Consider the following 15,096-nt stretch of genomic DNA (forward strand, 5'->3'; position numbering starts at 1 on the left):
AATTTCAAAAAAATCCTACGAGCATGTGAGATCTATCTAGGAGATGCATAGCAACAAGAGGGGGAGAGTGTATCCACGTACCCTCGTAGACCGAAAGCGAAAGTGTTAGGTTAACGCGGTTGATGTAGTCAAACGTATTCACGATCTAACCGATCTAGTACCAAACGTACGTCACCTCCGAGTTCAGCACACGTTCAGCTCGATGATGTCCCTCGAACTCTTGATCCAGCAGAGGGTCGAGGGAGAGTTCCATTAGCACAACGGTGTGGTGACGGTGACGATGATGTGATCCATGCAAGGCTTCACCTAAGCACTACGACGCTATGACCGAAGAAGTAAACTGTGGAGGGGGGCACTGCACACGGCTAAGAGAACTATTGGTGTGTCTTTGGGGTCCCTCCCCCCCCGTCCCCGTATATAAAGGAGGGGAGGAGGAGGAGGCCGGCCAGGAGGGGGCGCGCCATGGGAGGGATTCCTACTAGGATTCCACTCCTAGTAGGATTCACCCCCCCTTCCTTTCTTCCACCAAAGGGAAAAGGAAGGAGAGGGAGATGGAGAAAAAAGGGGGGTCGTGCCCCCTCCTCCTTGTCCTATTCGGACTCCCTAGGAGGGGGGCGTGAGCCACCCCCCCCCCCCCCCCCCCCGCGGGCTTCCCTCTCTCTCCCGTAGGCCCATGTAGGCCCAACACTTCCCCGAGGGGTTCCGGTAACCCCTCGATACTCCGAAAAAATACCGGAATCACTCAGAACCATCCCGATGTCCGAATACTACCTTTCAATATATGAATCTTTACCTCTCAACCATTTCAAGAATCCTCGTCATGTCCGTGATCTCATCCGGGACTCTGAACAAACTTCAGTCACCAAAACACATAACTCATAATACAAATCGCCATCAAACGTTAAGCGTGCGGACCCTACGAGTTTGAGAACTATGTAGACATGACTGAGACACATCTCCGGTCAATAACAAATAGCGGAACCTAGATGCTCATATTGGTTCCTACATATTCTACAAAGATCTTTATCGGTCAAACCACAATAACAACATACGTTGCTCCCTTTGTCATTGGTATGTTACTTGCCCGAGATTCGATCGTCGGTATCATCATACCTAGTTCAATATCGTTACTGGCAAGTCTCTTTACTCTTTCCTTAATGCATCATCATGTAACTAACTCATTAGTCACATTGCTTGCAAGGCTTATAGTGATGTGCAGTACTGAGAGGGCCTAGAGATACCTATCCGATACTCAGAGTGACAAATCCTAATCTTGATCTATGCCAACCCAACAAGCACCTTCAGGGACACCTGTAGAACATATTTGTAATCACCCAGTTATGTTGTGACGTTTGATAGCACAGAAGGTGTTCCTCCGGTATTCGGGAGTTGCATAATCTCATAGTCATAGGAATATGTATAAGTCATGAAGAAAGCAATAGCAATAAAACTTAACGATCATTATGCTAAGCTAACGGATGGGTCTTTTCCATCACATCATTCTCTAGTGATGTGATATCGTTCATCAAATGACAACACATGCCTATGGTCAGGAAACTTTAACCATCTTTGATTAACGAGCTAGTCAAGTAGAGGCATACTAGGGACACGATGTTTTGTCTATGTATTCACATGTACTAAGTTTCCGGTTAATACAATTCTAGCATGAATAATAAACATTTATCATGATATAAGGAAATATGAATAACAACTTTATTATTCCTCTAGGGCATTTTTCCTTCATCAACATCGAGGTAACCCAAAAAAGCCCAAGTGTTAGGCTTAGGGGTTGTCGACATCGACGGTACCCAAAAAATACCAAGTGTTAGGTTTAGGGGTTGTCGACGTCGATGGAACCCCCAAAATCCCATGTGGAAGGGTTTTGGGGTTGTCGGCATCAATGGAACCCCCAAAATCCAAAGTGTTAGGTTTAGGGTCATCAACATCGAGGGAACCCAAAAAAATCCGAAGTGTTATGCTTAGGGGTTATCGACATCGATGGAACCCAAAAAACCCAACTGGAAGGGTTTAGGGGTTGTCGGCATCGACGAAACCCCAAAAAGCCCAAGTGGAAGGGTTTAGGGGTTTTCGGCATCGACGGAACCCAAAAAGCCACAATGTTCAAATTTACTAGGTAATAACAGTACTTCACAAAAGGTTTCAGCATAAACTTCAACATAGATCATAGATCATATAACTACATCCATCTATGAAAGACACAAATATGATAAATCATCTATGGAAGTAAGATAAAGCATCTTAGATAACTTCAACCATCTAACATAACATACTAGAGTTCAGCATAGTTCACAACTTAAAGCAACATACTTAATAGATTCTTACAAAACCATAATTCCAACTAAAAGATCCATATAGAAACTGATACATAATAGATCCATTGTTCAAATTTACTAGGTAATAGCAGTGCTTCACAAAAGGTCGGGTAAGCAACCTCTTCATCTTGTTCATTCATCCAAGATGGCATGGATCCCTTTCATCTTGTTCATTCATCCAAGATGGCCCGGATCCCCTTCATCTTCTGCTTGTTCTTCTCCTTTGCTTTCAACAGATCAACAATCTGAAGCTTGAGCTGAGCCCTATCTTTAGTGAGCTTGTCATGTCCTTTTTTTAGATCACCCATGTGGTCCTTCAGCTGGATATTCTCTTGGGTGAGCTTATCATGTCCCTTCTTCAGATCACCAATGTGATCCTTCAGCTGGAGATTCTCTTGGGTGAGCTTTTCCTGAGACTTAGTGAGTTCATCAACCTGCTTCAGCTTGAGATTCTCTTGGGTGAGCTTTTCCTGACAATTAGTGAGTTCATCAAGCTACTTCAGCTTGAGATTCTCTTGGTTGAGCTTTTCCTGACACTTAGTGAGTTCATCAACCTGGAACTGCAAATTACTCATGGCTACACTAAGCACTTCCTTCTCTTTTAAATGGTTGAACTTCAGGTTCCTGATGACAGTGCCTTGAGCTTTTGTCAGGTTCATAAGGACTGCATACTTATCTTGCAGCTTGAAGATCTCTGCCTCTTTCTTCTCCATCTCTGTCTTCATATCTAAGACAACTGAGTTGGTCACCTCTGCTCTCCTCTCCTCTGCACTCTACATCTTAGACTGCAAATATCTAAAATCCATGACCCTATCCTCTCGGGCATTGAAAAGTTGATGAACATCTTCAACTAATTTGTCATAGTTGGCCTCCAGTCTATTTTTCTTCTTTTGTTAAATGGTGAATAGTGAGTGAACTCTCCAGGTTATCCTTACTACTATCACTCCTGTTGTCTTGATACATTTCCCATAGCTTCAACAATGCATTCTGCATTGTAGGAGGCCACTCTGGGTCAACCCATGAAACAAAACCACAGTTCTGACCTTCCTGCAATATATTCAACACTTATATTGTTAAATAATAAGATTGTAAAGAACATCACAACTACACTAAATATTACAATTAAATAATATGATTTTAAGTAAAGGACTAAATAACAACAGAACTATCTAACTGGATTTCGATCAAATACTACAATTAACAATGACCTAAAGAACATCACAACATGTGCACTACAACCCAATCTCATATAGCCAATTTATTTAATCACTACAAAAAGTACAACAGCTATAAAGTACTCATAAAGCACTAAACAATCACATAGATGTCCTAGTAAACAATGATGTGCATTGGAAACTAAGCTCTTGGCCACATATAAAATTAACACATGCCTACTCCAATGATCAGCATCAGTGCATCAGTACTACTAATTGGCTAAGAATGACAATCACAAGAACAGAATCTTAATTGGATCAAACTACTACCATTTTTAATAGTATGGTGCTACTACCAACTCATTTTAATACAAATAACATAGGAAGTGCAGAATCTTACTTTAAGAGGAAAGGCTAAGAACCTCCTTCCCGTCCCAAATCCCTCAAAGGCTACACGCCTTTCACATGGCAGCCCATGGTGCTCACAGGGAACAATGGTTCCAGTCTCAATGCCCATGTAGTCTTGGTCTTCAATGCTGGCAGGGATCTACAGGAGCAAAATGAACCAAAACCCCCAAATCAAAGATCAAATCCCCAAAGCAGAAACCCTAATCCTAGCTCTAGCTCCACCACTCACTCGGTACATCATGTCGTCGTCATCGGAGGAGTTCATGTACTGCAGGCTGGAGTAGTCGTTGCTGCTCTCATCCTCGTGCACCATGGCGTGGTTGGGGTGGGGGATTGCGCGGCGGTCGGCGGCGAATCGGATGGCGAGAGCTTGAGCGGGGCGGGGGCTAGGGTTCAAGGGGAGTGAGTTAGGTTCGAGGTGGAGTTGGGTCCGACCGAGGTGTATAGACCGAACGAGTCGGGCCGGTCCTAGTCAGCCGAGCGCTGCGCCGGTTCGCCAGCCTGTCACCTGACAGGTGGGGCATGGATGTCAGATACAGCGTTATCCGATGCTTATCCCGTTTTGCAATGATTAGCCTCAAACGTGGTATTGACTTGCAAAAAATCTGAATAGTGGTACTGATCCATTACAACTGCCTCAAGTGTGGTACTTCCTTGCAATTAACTCCAAATTAAGAGATCCACAATTTCAAATACCGGATATTACGTGAGGGTGGGAGGGGTAGGGTACATTCCCACAATTGAAATCACGGAGGATGTGCACAAGTCGGCCCGTAGGGAGGTTGCTGTAGGTTGCAGTCAGTAAGTACATAATTTTGTTCTTTGTATTATGGGTCTGTCTAGAGCACATCTAGAAATGCCCTAATTATTGCACATTATCTAAATAACTCAATTAAAGTGGAAAAAAAAGAAAAAGACAATAAAAATGTTTACACAAATCTCTGCGTAAAATCAATTCTAGATGTGCTTTAGCAAAACTGTTGTATTATTTCAGGCATTTTGACAATGTGGAGAGCTAAGGATAAGGGTGACCGGAGAACTAAGAGCAACTTCAATGAGGAGACCCATTTTGGCATTAGAAGTTGCTCTTAGTTCTCCGGCACAAGGATAAGGGTGACCGGAGAACTAAGAGCAACTTCAATGAGGAGACCCATTTTGTTCAAATGTGTCTGTTTGGATTTATGTGGGGAAAAATCATCACCCAACACACAGACCCATTTCAAACTGCCGCTAAAAGTCCGTCTATTACATAATAAACTAAAAATCCTAGATCTACTGTCCTTGTCATTGTCCTCGTCGCTGACGAGGCCAATGTAGATCGGAGGCGGCCATGGATATGGCCACGCTGGTGCAGTGGCCATGGCCACTGGCGCCTCCTGTTGCTCCTACTCCGGCTCGGCATGCAAGGGAATGTGAAAGTTCACGTCCACGTGTGCCCTGCTAGCCCTTGCAGTGGCCATGGCTCTGGCTTCGGCAGCGGCGTGGGGGCGGGCGCAATGGCCTCCAACGCCGATGTGTGGAGCATCAGTGGCACAACTTAGGCCATGTCGCGAGCTCGCCCAGCTTGGAGGCCTCGAGGGCCTCATCGTCCTCGGGTGCTGGAGCACAAGGTGGCGCTGGCGCACATGACGACGTTTGAGCATGCTCCCGCACGAAGCATGGGCGATGGTTCTGGGCGTGCTCATCCACAAACCATGTGTCCTAGTAGGGCGAGTCCTCGACGAACATCGAAAAGTGGACGAGGTCCTCGGACAGTAGATCCCTACGACAACAGATCTCCAACGCACGTGGGTGACCGAAGGCCGAAACGGCTGGCGGTGAAACCCTTTCCAAGTTCAAGTGACAGTCGTCTGGCAGATGCACGTCAGGCCATGGCCATGGGATGGCCACCTCCCAGTACACATCAGCCATACCTGGGTGGCACAACCCCCAATGACATCACGGTTAACGAGGCCACATGGCGGCACCCCTATGAGCCAGCCACATGGCCGTGCTTCCTAGGGGTCCACTTCCATGGCATTTGCACCGTAGATGGGCGATTACTATGGCCTAGGGTTTGACGGACTACCACGTGCTCGGTGGGTGGTCACCACATGGTCCATGGGCGGACATCAAGTAGTCCGTGAGAGCAACTCCAATGGGGCGACCCATTCCGTCCGTTTGGGTCATCCGGACATAAAAGCTGGCCCAACAGGGCGACCCAAACGGACGTCCGTGTCCGCCTGCTGTCTGTTTGCCCTCCGCCCCGACCCAAATTGAACGCAAAAATGGGCCATGAATGTGTCCGCGGCGGACAAAACGAGTGCTCTTGTCATCCGCTCTCGTCCGCTGCTACCCTCTCGTGTCCGCCCCTGGACCCACGTATCAGTGACACAGCACGTCCCCACCTAATCCAGCGCCGCCCACACGCGTCGTCCCACCCCTCGCCGGCGTCGAGGCCCATCTACCTCCACAACCGCTGCAACGAGGAGCGAGGCCACCGGCGCAGGCCGCCACCTACCGCGGGGGAGCAGCTGGCGCTGGCGCTGGAGCTCATGGGGGGAGGTGCTGCAGCCCGCGGCGGAGCGAGCCCCCGACTTCAGCGCCGGCAAGATCCTGCGGCGGCGCGAGGGCGGCGTAGGGGCGGCGCGACGAGGGGCGGAGGGCGCGATGGGGTGCCCGCCGGGGAGGAGGAGCGGAGGGACAATGCGAGAGGTGCCCGCCGGCGAGGAGGAGCGGAGGGACGATGCGAGAGGTGCCCGCCGCCGATCCAGAGGAAGAAGCGCTCGGCGGGGGACCTCCAGAGCCCCGGCCTACACGGAGTGAGCTCTCGACTTCAGCATCGGCAAGATCCCGCGGCGGCGCGAGGGGGGGGGGGGTAGGGAGCGACGCGGCTGGAAGCAGCGGCGACGCGACGGGGATCAGAGGGAGCGACGCGGCTGGAAGCAGTGGGGCACCACGACGAGGAGCAGAGGGGCGTCATGGGAAGGTGCCCGACGGCGAGGAGGGGAGGGGCGACGCGACTGGGAGCAGAGGTGCCTGCCGGCAAGGAGTAGAGGAGCGACTGGGAGCAGAGGTGCATGTCCGCTTTTGCGTCTGTGCGTTGGGAGCAGTCATCGTGCGTGTCATATCTGCTAGGCGGACGGGCGACCTAAACGGACAAAAAGTGAACAAAATCCATGTCCGTTTGGGTCGTCCCATTGAAGTTGCTCTGAGGACACAAACCCGACCCAATTCTTTTTTTTTTGTGTGCGTGTTGGGGGGGGGTGGGGGAGGTTGGATTTGCGCCACCACGAAACGAACAAAATGGCAAAATGCCAAACGAAAGCGAGCAGACGAAATGTTGGAGTTATGCTATGTCACTCTAATAAAATAAAGTTACAACAAAATAGCATCCAATGGTTTACATCTCGAAGTTTCTCTCCCCTCGCGCCCAAGATTTAAGCCGCTCTAATAAAATTATTATTGAGTTACAAAATGCACAGCACTCGCTGGCGCAGGACGTGCAAGGGCCTAAAGGACGCCTCATCTGAAAACTGCCTGTCCTTGGCCAAGACTTGGGCTGGTGAGGAGATCAGCTGAGCATCACCAATCTGATGGCTGGAGAAAGTTGGAATCGAAACCTCATCAACCGGAGAGCCTGAGTAGACAAAAAATACTTCATACGTTAATTTTGGTTGCATGATAAAGTGGCTAACACACGGAGCACGTACAAGTCCTTACCACCACACTTTCCAGAGCTAGTTCCTACACGGCATGGCTGCCCAACCGCACGATTTCTAGCTGTTGCTGCGGAGAAGGATTATGCGGGGCATAAGTTCAGATGCAAGAACTGGAAAGAACATCGTCAAACACACGTGTTGGTGTGCAAGGTACTTACAGCTGGGCATCACTGGCAGTCCTTTTCGATTTGTGCTTTGACTTCTTCTCTTTCTTCTTGTGGCTGTAGAAGTTTTCAGATAGCAAGCATGAGTACATGACGGTACAAACAATCATTGAGGGCATGCAGGCTTGTGGAGTTGAGAGAGCTTACTCATCATGAGAGCTTGAGCTTGGATCCAAACAATGCTTCAGCTTGCGATCAGCATGCCTCATTTCTTTCGTGCCAGGTAGTTGAAGCTGGCTAACCTGCATATATACATACACAGATAATAGAGGCAACGCCAAAGGTACTGATAAGGGCATCAATGTTTAAATACCCTCCTAAAGAGTGGCATATGTTCAACCACGCACCACCTTGGTTAATCCTTTTTTGTTAACACAAAGTGTTCAAGCGGTGAAATGAAACACACAGTTCAAGAACAACTATTGGTGGGAGTTTACATGATTGTGTTATAAACTGTATTTGTGCCAAGCCAGGTAAACATTCTTACCAGGTGATTGATTGAACTGATTATCTGAATAAATTGTTCGACTGGACAATCAAAGTGTTGCCTTGAAAAAACACTTTCCAAGTATCTGCAAACAATCAATGAATTTAGCAAGATCAACAATGAGTAAATGTAAGATAAAATATTGCATCGTGAAACACGGAGTTCTGACAAATTAAGGTCATAATAAACAAAGATAAGTTTACGACCTTTCAAAATCAAGGACACTGAGTGCACTGTTGGACTTGTACAGAGCAGCCAAAGCCAACTGTAAAAAATGGAACACACTATCCAATCAGATCACATAAGAAATTGGTTGAAACTCTGGGGTTTGAATACCCTAAGCTTGACGCTGAGGATTAAGCTTTCTTAATCGATGAACATTAACCAAGAAAATTATGAAAATGACAGTGATGTACTGGAGTAGCACACTAACTGAAGATTAACCATAGTATTTATAGTTTAAGACTACCTGTCCAGGAGTATAGAGAAGAGGTGCATCAGTCAACATCATTGTGTCAACCTCAGAATTCGCAGTTTGATGCAAATCCTACAATACAAATATCTGATGCATAAGCAGGGCAGTCACAAAGCTTGCATGTTTTGTTATTCATATTACCTTTTTTTCCTTCCATGTAAGAAATAAGGTGAAAGAGCTTCTTTTACATTATAAACTGGTTTTATAAATTTGGCAATGGATGCTTTAGTTATTGTTTGAGAAAGTCACACAAATTAGTTCACAATATTTATTTGCCTTATTTGCTTATGTGGCGAATTGGTGTATGACGTGTCTTACTATCTAGTAGAAAGAAGTGAAGAAAGTTAATGTTCAGCACTAGCCATAGTGTGATATAGTAAATCGATAAGACTTGATGGTTCATGTTTTCTGTATCCTTCTGTTGATGCAATTCCAAAAGCAAATGTGGCACCAACTCAATTTTCAGAACTAACATTCATGCATTATTCTATCAATGTTTTGACGGTCACCTAGGAAACCCAAGGTTGTAGATAATAGTTCATTCTTTTCCTTATTCTGATATCAAAGTATTTAAACTAATGCTTAACTCATAAGTTTATGCTAAGATCTTGGTATTATCAATTAGTAAAACCCCCAGCATTCACAGTTTACCTTCATCTACAAGTTTAGGGTTAACCAAACCAGACTTCTATCATGAACTCACATTATTTTCTCAATGATTAGGACATAGAATTTGTGACTGCCATTCATAAAATACTATGGCTATGTAAATGATTGTCGGGAAACATCGAGTAAAATATAGAACATATATTTACGTACACATGTCAGAAAAGGCTAACACAGTAAACATTTTATTAATGTGTTCTTGAACAGTATGGCAAAAGGGTGAAAGGAATGTATGACCTTCAACCGTTGATGTGCACCATTACCTGCCCTACAAAAATCCTTCATAGAACAAAAAAAAAGAATGTAATTAGCCAATGCAGCCATAGGATAAGCTAAATTATGATGGACTTATATGCTGAATATAATGGAATGTTCACACGGAACTTACATCCATGTCATCAATAAATCCTTCGATAGAACGATATGGAGCATAAACGATCAAATCAAAATCTAAAGACTGCAAGAAAGCAAGAAATTCAGTGTCACATTCTGTTTGCTTGGAGGTGCTATAAAACTTGAATATGGAAATGGCATACTTTCAGAACAATCATCTCATTATTTAGAATAATCTGGTGGTCCTGCTGAATCCCTTTGCCAAGTTCCTCAGCAGAAACGTGATTTTCTTCCACTTTGCAAGAAGCATATACACAGGTTAACCTGTGAAAACAAAATTGATTAACTTGGCCACTGGCAAATACTAACAGGGTCAGGAAATAACATTGATAGGAATATAAGACACTACAGACACTTATACTTTTATTTTTGATTAGGATATACATATTCACTTTGCACAGAAGTATGAAGGGTCCCATTCGTTTGCCTAGTTTTCCAGCTACGTTTGAGAGGGAAGTAAATCTTAGCTGAGTATTCATAGACCAGGATTTTATGTGTTCCTAACCACAAAATTATTCATGTTATCACCATTGCTTACATAATATGCTTTGGGTGGTGCTCCATTACAGACCACTGTAGATAGAATCTCTTGAAATATATTATCGCTGTAGCCTGCAAAGCAACAACTGACTGTTAGCATTCAATCACTAAGTTAGCAAAGGCACGGTACCTTGGAAGAGGAATGCTTTACCTGAATTTTGTGGGGGAATTTGAATGCTCTGCACACTTCTTGAATCTTTTGCTCGTAAAATATCCGCATCACTTGCTCCTCTTCGCAGGATAGAGGCTTCACGCTCGAGCTCCCAACAACTGAATTCAAAACAGTAGTTTAACACTATAATAATACATCTAAATGCGAGTAGTCGAACAAACTCTGCAAAAACTTACTATTAACACTGGCCAACAAGGAAACAAGCACAACTATGAAAGAACCAAACTTTTAAGTGAAATCAGTGCATAGACATCGCTTCTCAAGCTCATGCCTACTCATAGAAACATATAGGCAGCAGAAACCATCAAATGGCGTGTACCATGATCAGGCAGAGGTTCAGGGTTCGATATCGAGCCATCAACAGGGTCCACCTTCAATCTCGTCGTCCCATACTTCACAAATTTAAACAAAGGGAACAAAAACAATGAGCAGCCACACATAAGCTAAATAAACAAGTGAAGGAATGCAATGGCGTCGGGAGAAGCCAACCTGGGCGAGGATCTCCGCTGAACGCCGGTTCGCCGTCGTCCACTTATTCACCTGCAAAGCAGAATCAACGGCATCAGCATGCCATTACCATGTGATGTCCAGAGGATGCTATAGTATAGGCTAGCCGTCCCAGGCCAAAGCAAACCCTGGGCACCAAGCAGGGAAGAAGAGAGAATGGATCGGAGAGGGAGGGCTACCAGGTCCTGCGGCTGGAAGATCCACCGCTCCCGGTGCGTGGAGGTCTGGAAATCCGACATCTTGGCCGCTCCTACCTCCGCTCCCAGCAGCCGAATCGAGCCCCCCTCCCCCCTGCTGGTGAACACCGCTTGATGGAAGCGGGTGTGGAGGGGATGCCGCAATACTATGGCGTCCTCCGGAGGACGCCGAGGAGGGGCGCGGCGACGGGCGGCAGCGGCAGCGGTGGTCCGGCCGTCAAGGGGTTTCGGTGGCGCCGGTTGGGGAGCAGAACCCCTCCCGGTCTGGTGTTATGGAGAGAGAAGAGAGAGCCCGAGTGGTGCGGGCCTGACCGGCCCGGACACGGCGAGGAACACGAAGAGCCCGGCCCGCTTGATTGGACCGGCCCAGTAGAGAACACCAGGACGGGATGGGCCTGGTCGTCTGGCCTTTTCACCACCATCCTCCTCCACGCGTTTTGATCTCGTCGTCGGCATATCCTTTCTTTTTACCTGCCCCAGCTTTGCCTCAAAAAAAAAAAAAAAAACCTGCCCCAGCCGAACGCCGTTGAACCGGGCGACCAATCCCTCCCTGCCGCCGGCGAGCAATCTCCGCCACGGCCGCCGCAGCAGCAGCGAGGAGAGGAGGAGGGGTCCGGCCGGCCGGGATGGGCGACGAGCGCGTGAAGGCGGAGGCGCTGCAGATCCTGGGCCTGTTCCAGGTGCTCCCCCGCCTCGTCGTCTTCGACCTCGACTACACCCTGTGGCCCTTCTACTGGTACGCCCCGCTCCTCGGCCCTGATTCCGCTGGGTTCCGCCGGTGATTTGACGCTTTTCATTCACCAGCGAGTGCCGCTCCAAGAGGGAGTCGCCCAGCCTGTACCGCCACGCCAAGGGCATCATGTGCGCGCTCAAGGAGAAGGGGGTCGACATGGCCATTGCGTCGCGCTCGCCCACCTCCGATATCGCCAGGGTCTTCATTGACAAGCTCGAGCTCCAGCCCATGTTCGTCGCACAGGTAAACCTCGCCCTGCAGCTGGTTTTAGTACATCCTCAGCGCACCGGAATTCAGTCAGCTTGTTAGCAATCAGCCTAGTGATGTAAAAGTAGCTAAAATTAGGCATGTGCATGCGTGCAAAATGGTTCTTCGATGCACCAAGCATGGAGCACATTCGAAACGGATACTTACGCGTGGATGTTTTCATTCCTTTGATTTGACCATGAAAGCCTTGAGCTGAATGGGAGCAGAATCAAAAATGGGCAGGCCCTTGAGAATGTTGGATGCTGATCTTGTTATTTCATCTTAAGCTTAGTATGCAATAAACATGTCTCATTGTCACTGAAAGGCTAACGGAATATAGATAGAAATTGCGTACAGATTTAAGGTATGTTGATTGAGAAAGTTGACATGCCAATAGAATTTTGTTAACATCTTAACTTTAGACTTAGTACACAATAAACACCACATCTTATTAATCCTGTAGAAGAGCACTGCATGGAATTATTCATGCTCTGTTCTGTGCGAAGTCCTGGAAAAAACATCACTTGAAATATCTCTGATGCAGAGGCGGAGCGTCGACGGGACAATCCTGGGTCCTGCGCCCCTTCCAAAAGAATCTGATGCAAAGAGATGCTAATCCTATTGCTAAACTCACTTTAAGTTACCTGGCCACTCTAATCTCCCTAGCTGATCTTGCCGTGTGCTGCCGTTTAGCCCCCCCCCCCCCTTAGTGTTCACACTCCGCCACTGCTCTGATGTGTGATCATCTATGACAATGCATGGTATACACCTCTGTCTTCAACTCATATATCCTAGTTAAGCATGTGCACATTTTTGTAACAAAAACTGGACGTATTGCTTACTCTTGGACTCTTGGTCTGTATGAAGGAAATATTCTCCAGCTGGACTCACAAGACGGAGCATTTCCAAAAGATCCACAGAAAAACTGGGGTTCCGTACAAGTCCATGCTGTTCTTTGACGACGAGGACAGGAATATTCAATCGGTAATGTCCTAATTCTTAGTGCAGTCATCTTTATCCACAAGTACTATCGAAAAATGTTGAACGTCTTAATACAGAATATTCAGTATGTGGTCTCCAGTGGAGTTTTATTCAACTTGCCAGGTTTTGCATCAAATTTGTGGTGCATATATATTGTTGGCTCTTAGTCTGTTGATTTAATATTTGCTACAAGGTTCAAAGTTCTTCTTATGCTGTCTGGTTTCAGAGGCTAGGTTATTGTGGTTTTGTCTTACCATTGCTCTTAGGCTCAGCTGTGGTTGCTGAACTGTGTTTTGTCGTGCTTATTTTATAATTTACTTTGGAAAATTAGCCACAAAAGTGAAGTGGGTCATACAAATATATACAAACACTAAAATAGGGAAGAGTGGGTGGGACAAACAGGATTGTGAGAATCCATCTCAATGCCGAACACAACCTTAGTTTGTAGAATAAATATTTTCAGTAACCTTTATCAGTTTTTCTCGTTGTTTTCAGGCACAGTCTAGCTGAAGCTTGTTTGGTAAAATAGATTATTATGGTTTCATCTTGTAACTGCATGCCCCAATCTGAGTTTCTGAGTAATACAAGAATACTTTCGCCAAAAAAAAATGCCCCAAGGGTCAACTGCTGTTTTTCAAATTTTCAGTTTATATGGGGCCTCTAGTGGGAGGTATGCTTCAAAAGAAGTCATGTGATCTAGCTTTAAGATTACATAGGCATTTAAGCCGAAACTGTGTTGGTTCTTTCTTCCAAGGGAGACATCTCTCCCACACTCATCTTCTGGAAGCTCCCTATCTTACTGTGGCTGGTTTTCCTTGAACAATGTTTTCATTCAGTCAGACCGGTTCCTTGATTTGAACCTTTGTATCTTAGTCCTGCGCCAGATTTTTATGCTCCTTTTATTGTTTGGTTCTAGCTAATGGTCCTTCGGTGTGATATTCCAGTCTGTGATTATTATGCAGGTGTAAATAGTTTTTTTACAAATGATTAACTAATTTATGTACGCCTTGCTTTCAGGTATCGAAAATGGGAGTTACAAGTGTTCTAGTAAACAACGGATTGAATCTCGACATGTTTAAGTTGGGCCTCAGTAATTTCGCTACTACTGTTGCTGCACCTGAACCCACACCTGCACCAGAGGACAAGTAAACCTTATTGTACAAGTAAAAACAGCAGACGGGGAAAACGCCCATGATTTACGGATACTTGTGAAAAATAAACATGTATTTCTTGTAGTTGATTGCCCTTGCTCCTGGGCAGTAAAGCAGGGATGACTACTGCTGAAACCATTCTGTGTGTAAGCTTGTGTTACTTAAGTGCGTTCCTTGTGAAAGGAAATTAATTTGGAACCATTTGATTGACGATGTTGAAGATTGTTTGGCCAACTTTTGCTGAATGCTCATTAATTGCTACATTTTGAATATATCGCCTTCCTATCATGTACGGTTAGCCCAATGTTTAAACATTTCTGTACTTGGAGGGTGCTTGGATCCAAGGGATTCATTTTAGTCTGACTAAAAATAGTCTCTTCAAGATGCTAAAGTTCCAAGCACCCCTGACTAAAAAGAGGCTAAAACTAGTCTTGAGACTAAAATGTTTTAGTCAGGGTACCTCTACTAAAATGTGTATTAGTCCTCTTTGTCCTTATTTAACTCCTCTCCTTTGACACAAGCGAGTTTTGGATTGAAGGGTTTAGAAGATAATAAATGCTCATTAATTTGATTTTAGTCTCTTTATTAGTATTTGGATCCAAACATGGATGAGGTTAGCAAGTTTTAGTCCCACTACTTTTAGTTACGGCAATCCGTTTGAATCACCTTTGTGCTTCCCTAGGTTCACGCCAAGCTTCGCTTCCTTTCTAGCTCCGGTTTGGATTAGCTCTCTTGAAACTGAATTTCAAACTTTCAATAGGATACTTTGTCGGGTTCGGTCGGTGTGT

The 15,096-nt window shown here is 45.8% G+C and overlaps 2 protein-coding genes across 2 annotated transcripts; one reads left to right on the top strand and one right to left on the bottom strand.

Moving 5' to 3' along the window:
* Positions 1 to 7,217: 7,217 nt before the first annotated feature.
* Positions 7,218 to 11,478, bottom strand: LOC123086938 (cyclin-H1-1). The gene is made up of 15 exons (XM_044508805.1): positions 11,180 to 11,478; positions 10,983 to 11,033; positions 10,813 to 10,885; positions 10,473 to 10,591; positions 10,320 to 10,393; positions 9,925 to 10,045; positions 9,777 to 9,845; positions 9,626 to 9,667; positions 8,717 to 8,794; positions 8,454 to 8,512; positions 8,248 to 8,332; positions 7,908 to 8,002; positions 7,755 to 7,817; positions 7,598 to 7,663; positions 7,218 to 7,514 (listed from the first exon to the last, which is right to left on the bottom strand). Exons 1-14 carry the CDS (start codon positions 11,237 to 11,239, stop codon positions 7,654 to 7,656), a joined length of 999 nt encoding a protein of 332 aa, XP_044364740.1. The 5' UTR covers positions 11,240 to 11,478; the 3' UTR covers positions 7,218 to 7,514; positions 7,598 to 7,653.
* Positions 11,479 to 11,656: 178 nt separating this feature from the next.
* Positions 11,657 to 14,580, top strand: LOC123086940 (magnesium-dependent phosphatase 1). Its single transcript, XM_044508807.1, has 4 exons — positions 11,657 to 11,933; positions 12,002 to 12,173; positions 13,044 to 13,160; positions 14,175 to 14,580. Exons 1-4 carry the CDS (start codon positions 11,824 to 11,826, stop codon positions 14,304 to 14,306), a joined length of 531 nt encoding a protein of 176 aa, XP_044364742.1. The 5' UTR covers positions 11,657 to 11,823; the 3' UTR covers positions 14,307 to 14,580.
* The last annotated feature ends 516 nt before the right edge of the window (positions 14,581 to 15,096 follow it).

Source organism: Triticum aestivum, chromosome 4A (assembly GCF_018294505.1).
Source record: "Triticum aestivum cultivar Chinese Spring chromosome 4A, IWGSC CS RefSeq v2.1, whole genome shotgun sequence".
In the NCBI taxonomy this organism is placed as follows: Eukaryota; Viridiplantae; Streptophyta; class Magnoliopsida; order Poales; family Poaceae; genus Triticum; species Triticum aestivum.

Coding starts and splice junctions, on each gene's coding strand:
- LOC123086938 (XM_044508805.1), bottom strand. CDS start 11,239: ATGTCGGATTTCCAGACCTCCACGCACCGGGAGCGGTGGATCTTCCAG. Junction 11,034..11,179: donor TCTTCCAGCCGCAGGACCTG/GTAGCCCTCCCT, acceptor TCTGCTTTGCAG/GTGAATAAGTGGACGACGGC. Junction 8,333..8,453: donor AGTGTCCTTGATTTTGAAAG/GTCGTAAACTTA, acceptor GATTGTTTGCAG/ATACTTGGAAAGTGTTTTTT.
- LOC123086940 (XM_044508807.1), top strand. CDS start 11,824: ATGGGCGACGAGCGCGTGAAGGCGGAGGCGCTGCAGATCCTGGGCCTG. Junction 11,934..12,001: donor ACCCTGTGGCCCTTCTACTG/GTACGCCCCGCT, acceptor TTCATTCACCAG/CGAGTGCCGCTCCAAGAGGG. Junction 13,161..14,174: donor AGGACAGGAATATTCAATCG/GTAATGTCCTAA, acceptor CCTTGCTTTCAG/GTATCGAAAATGGGAGTTAC.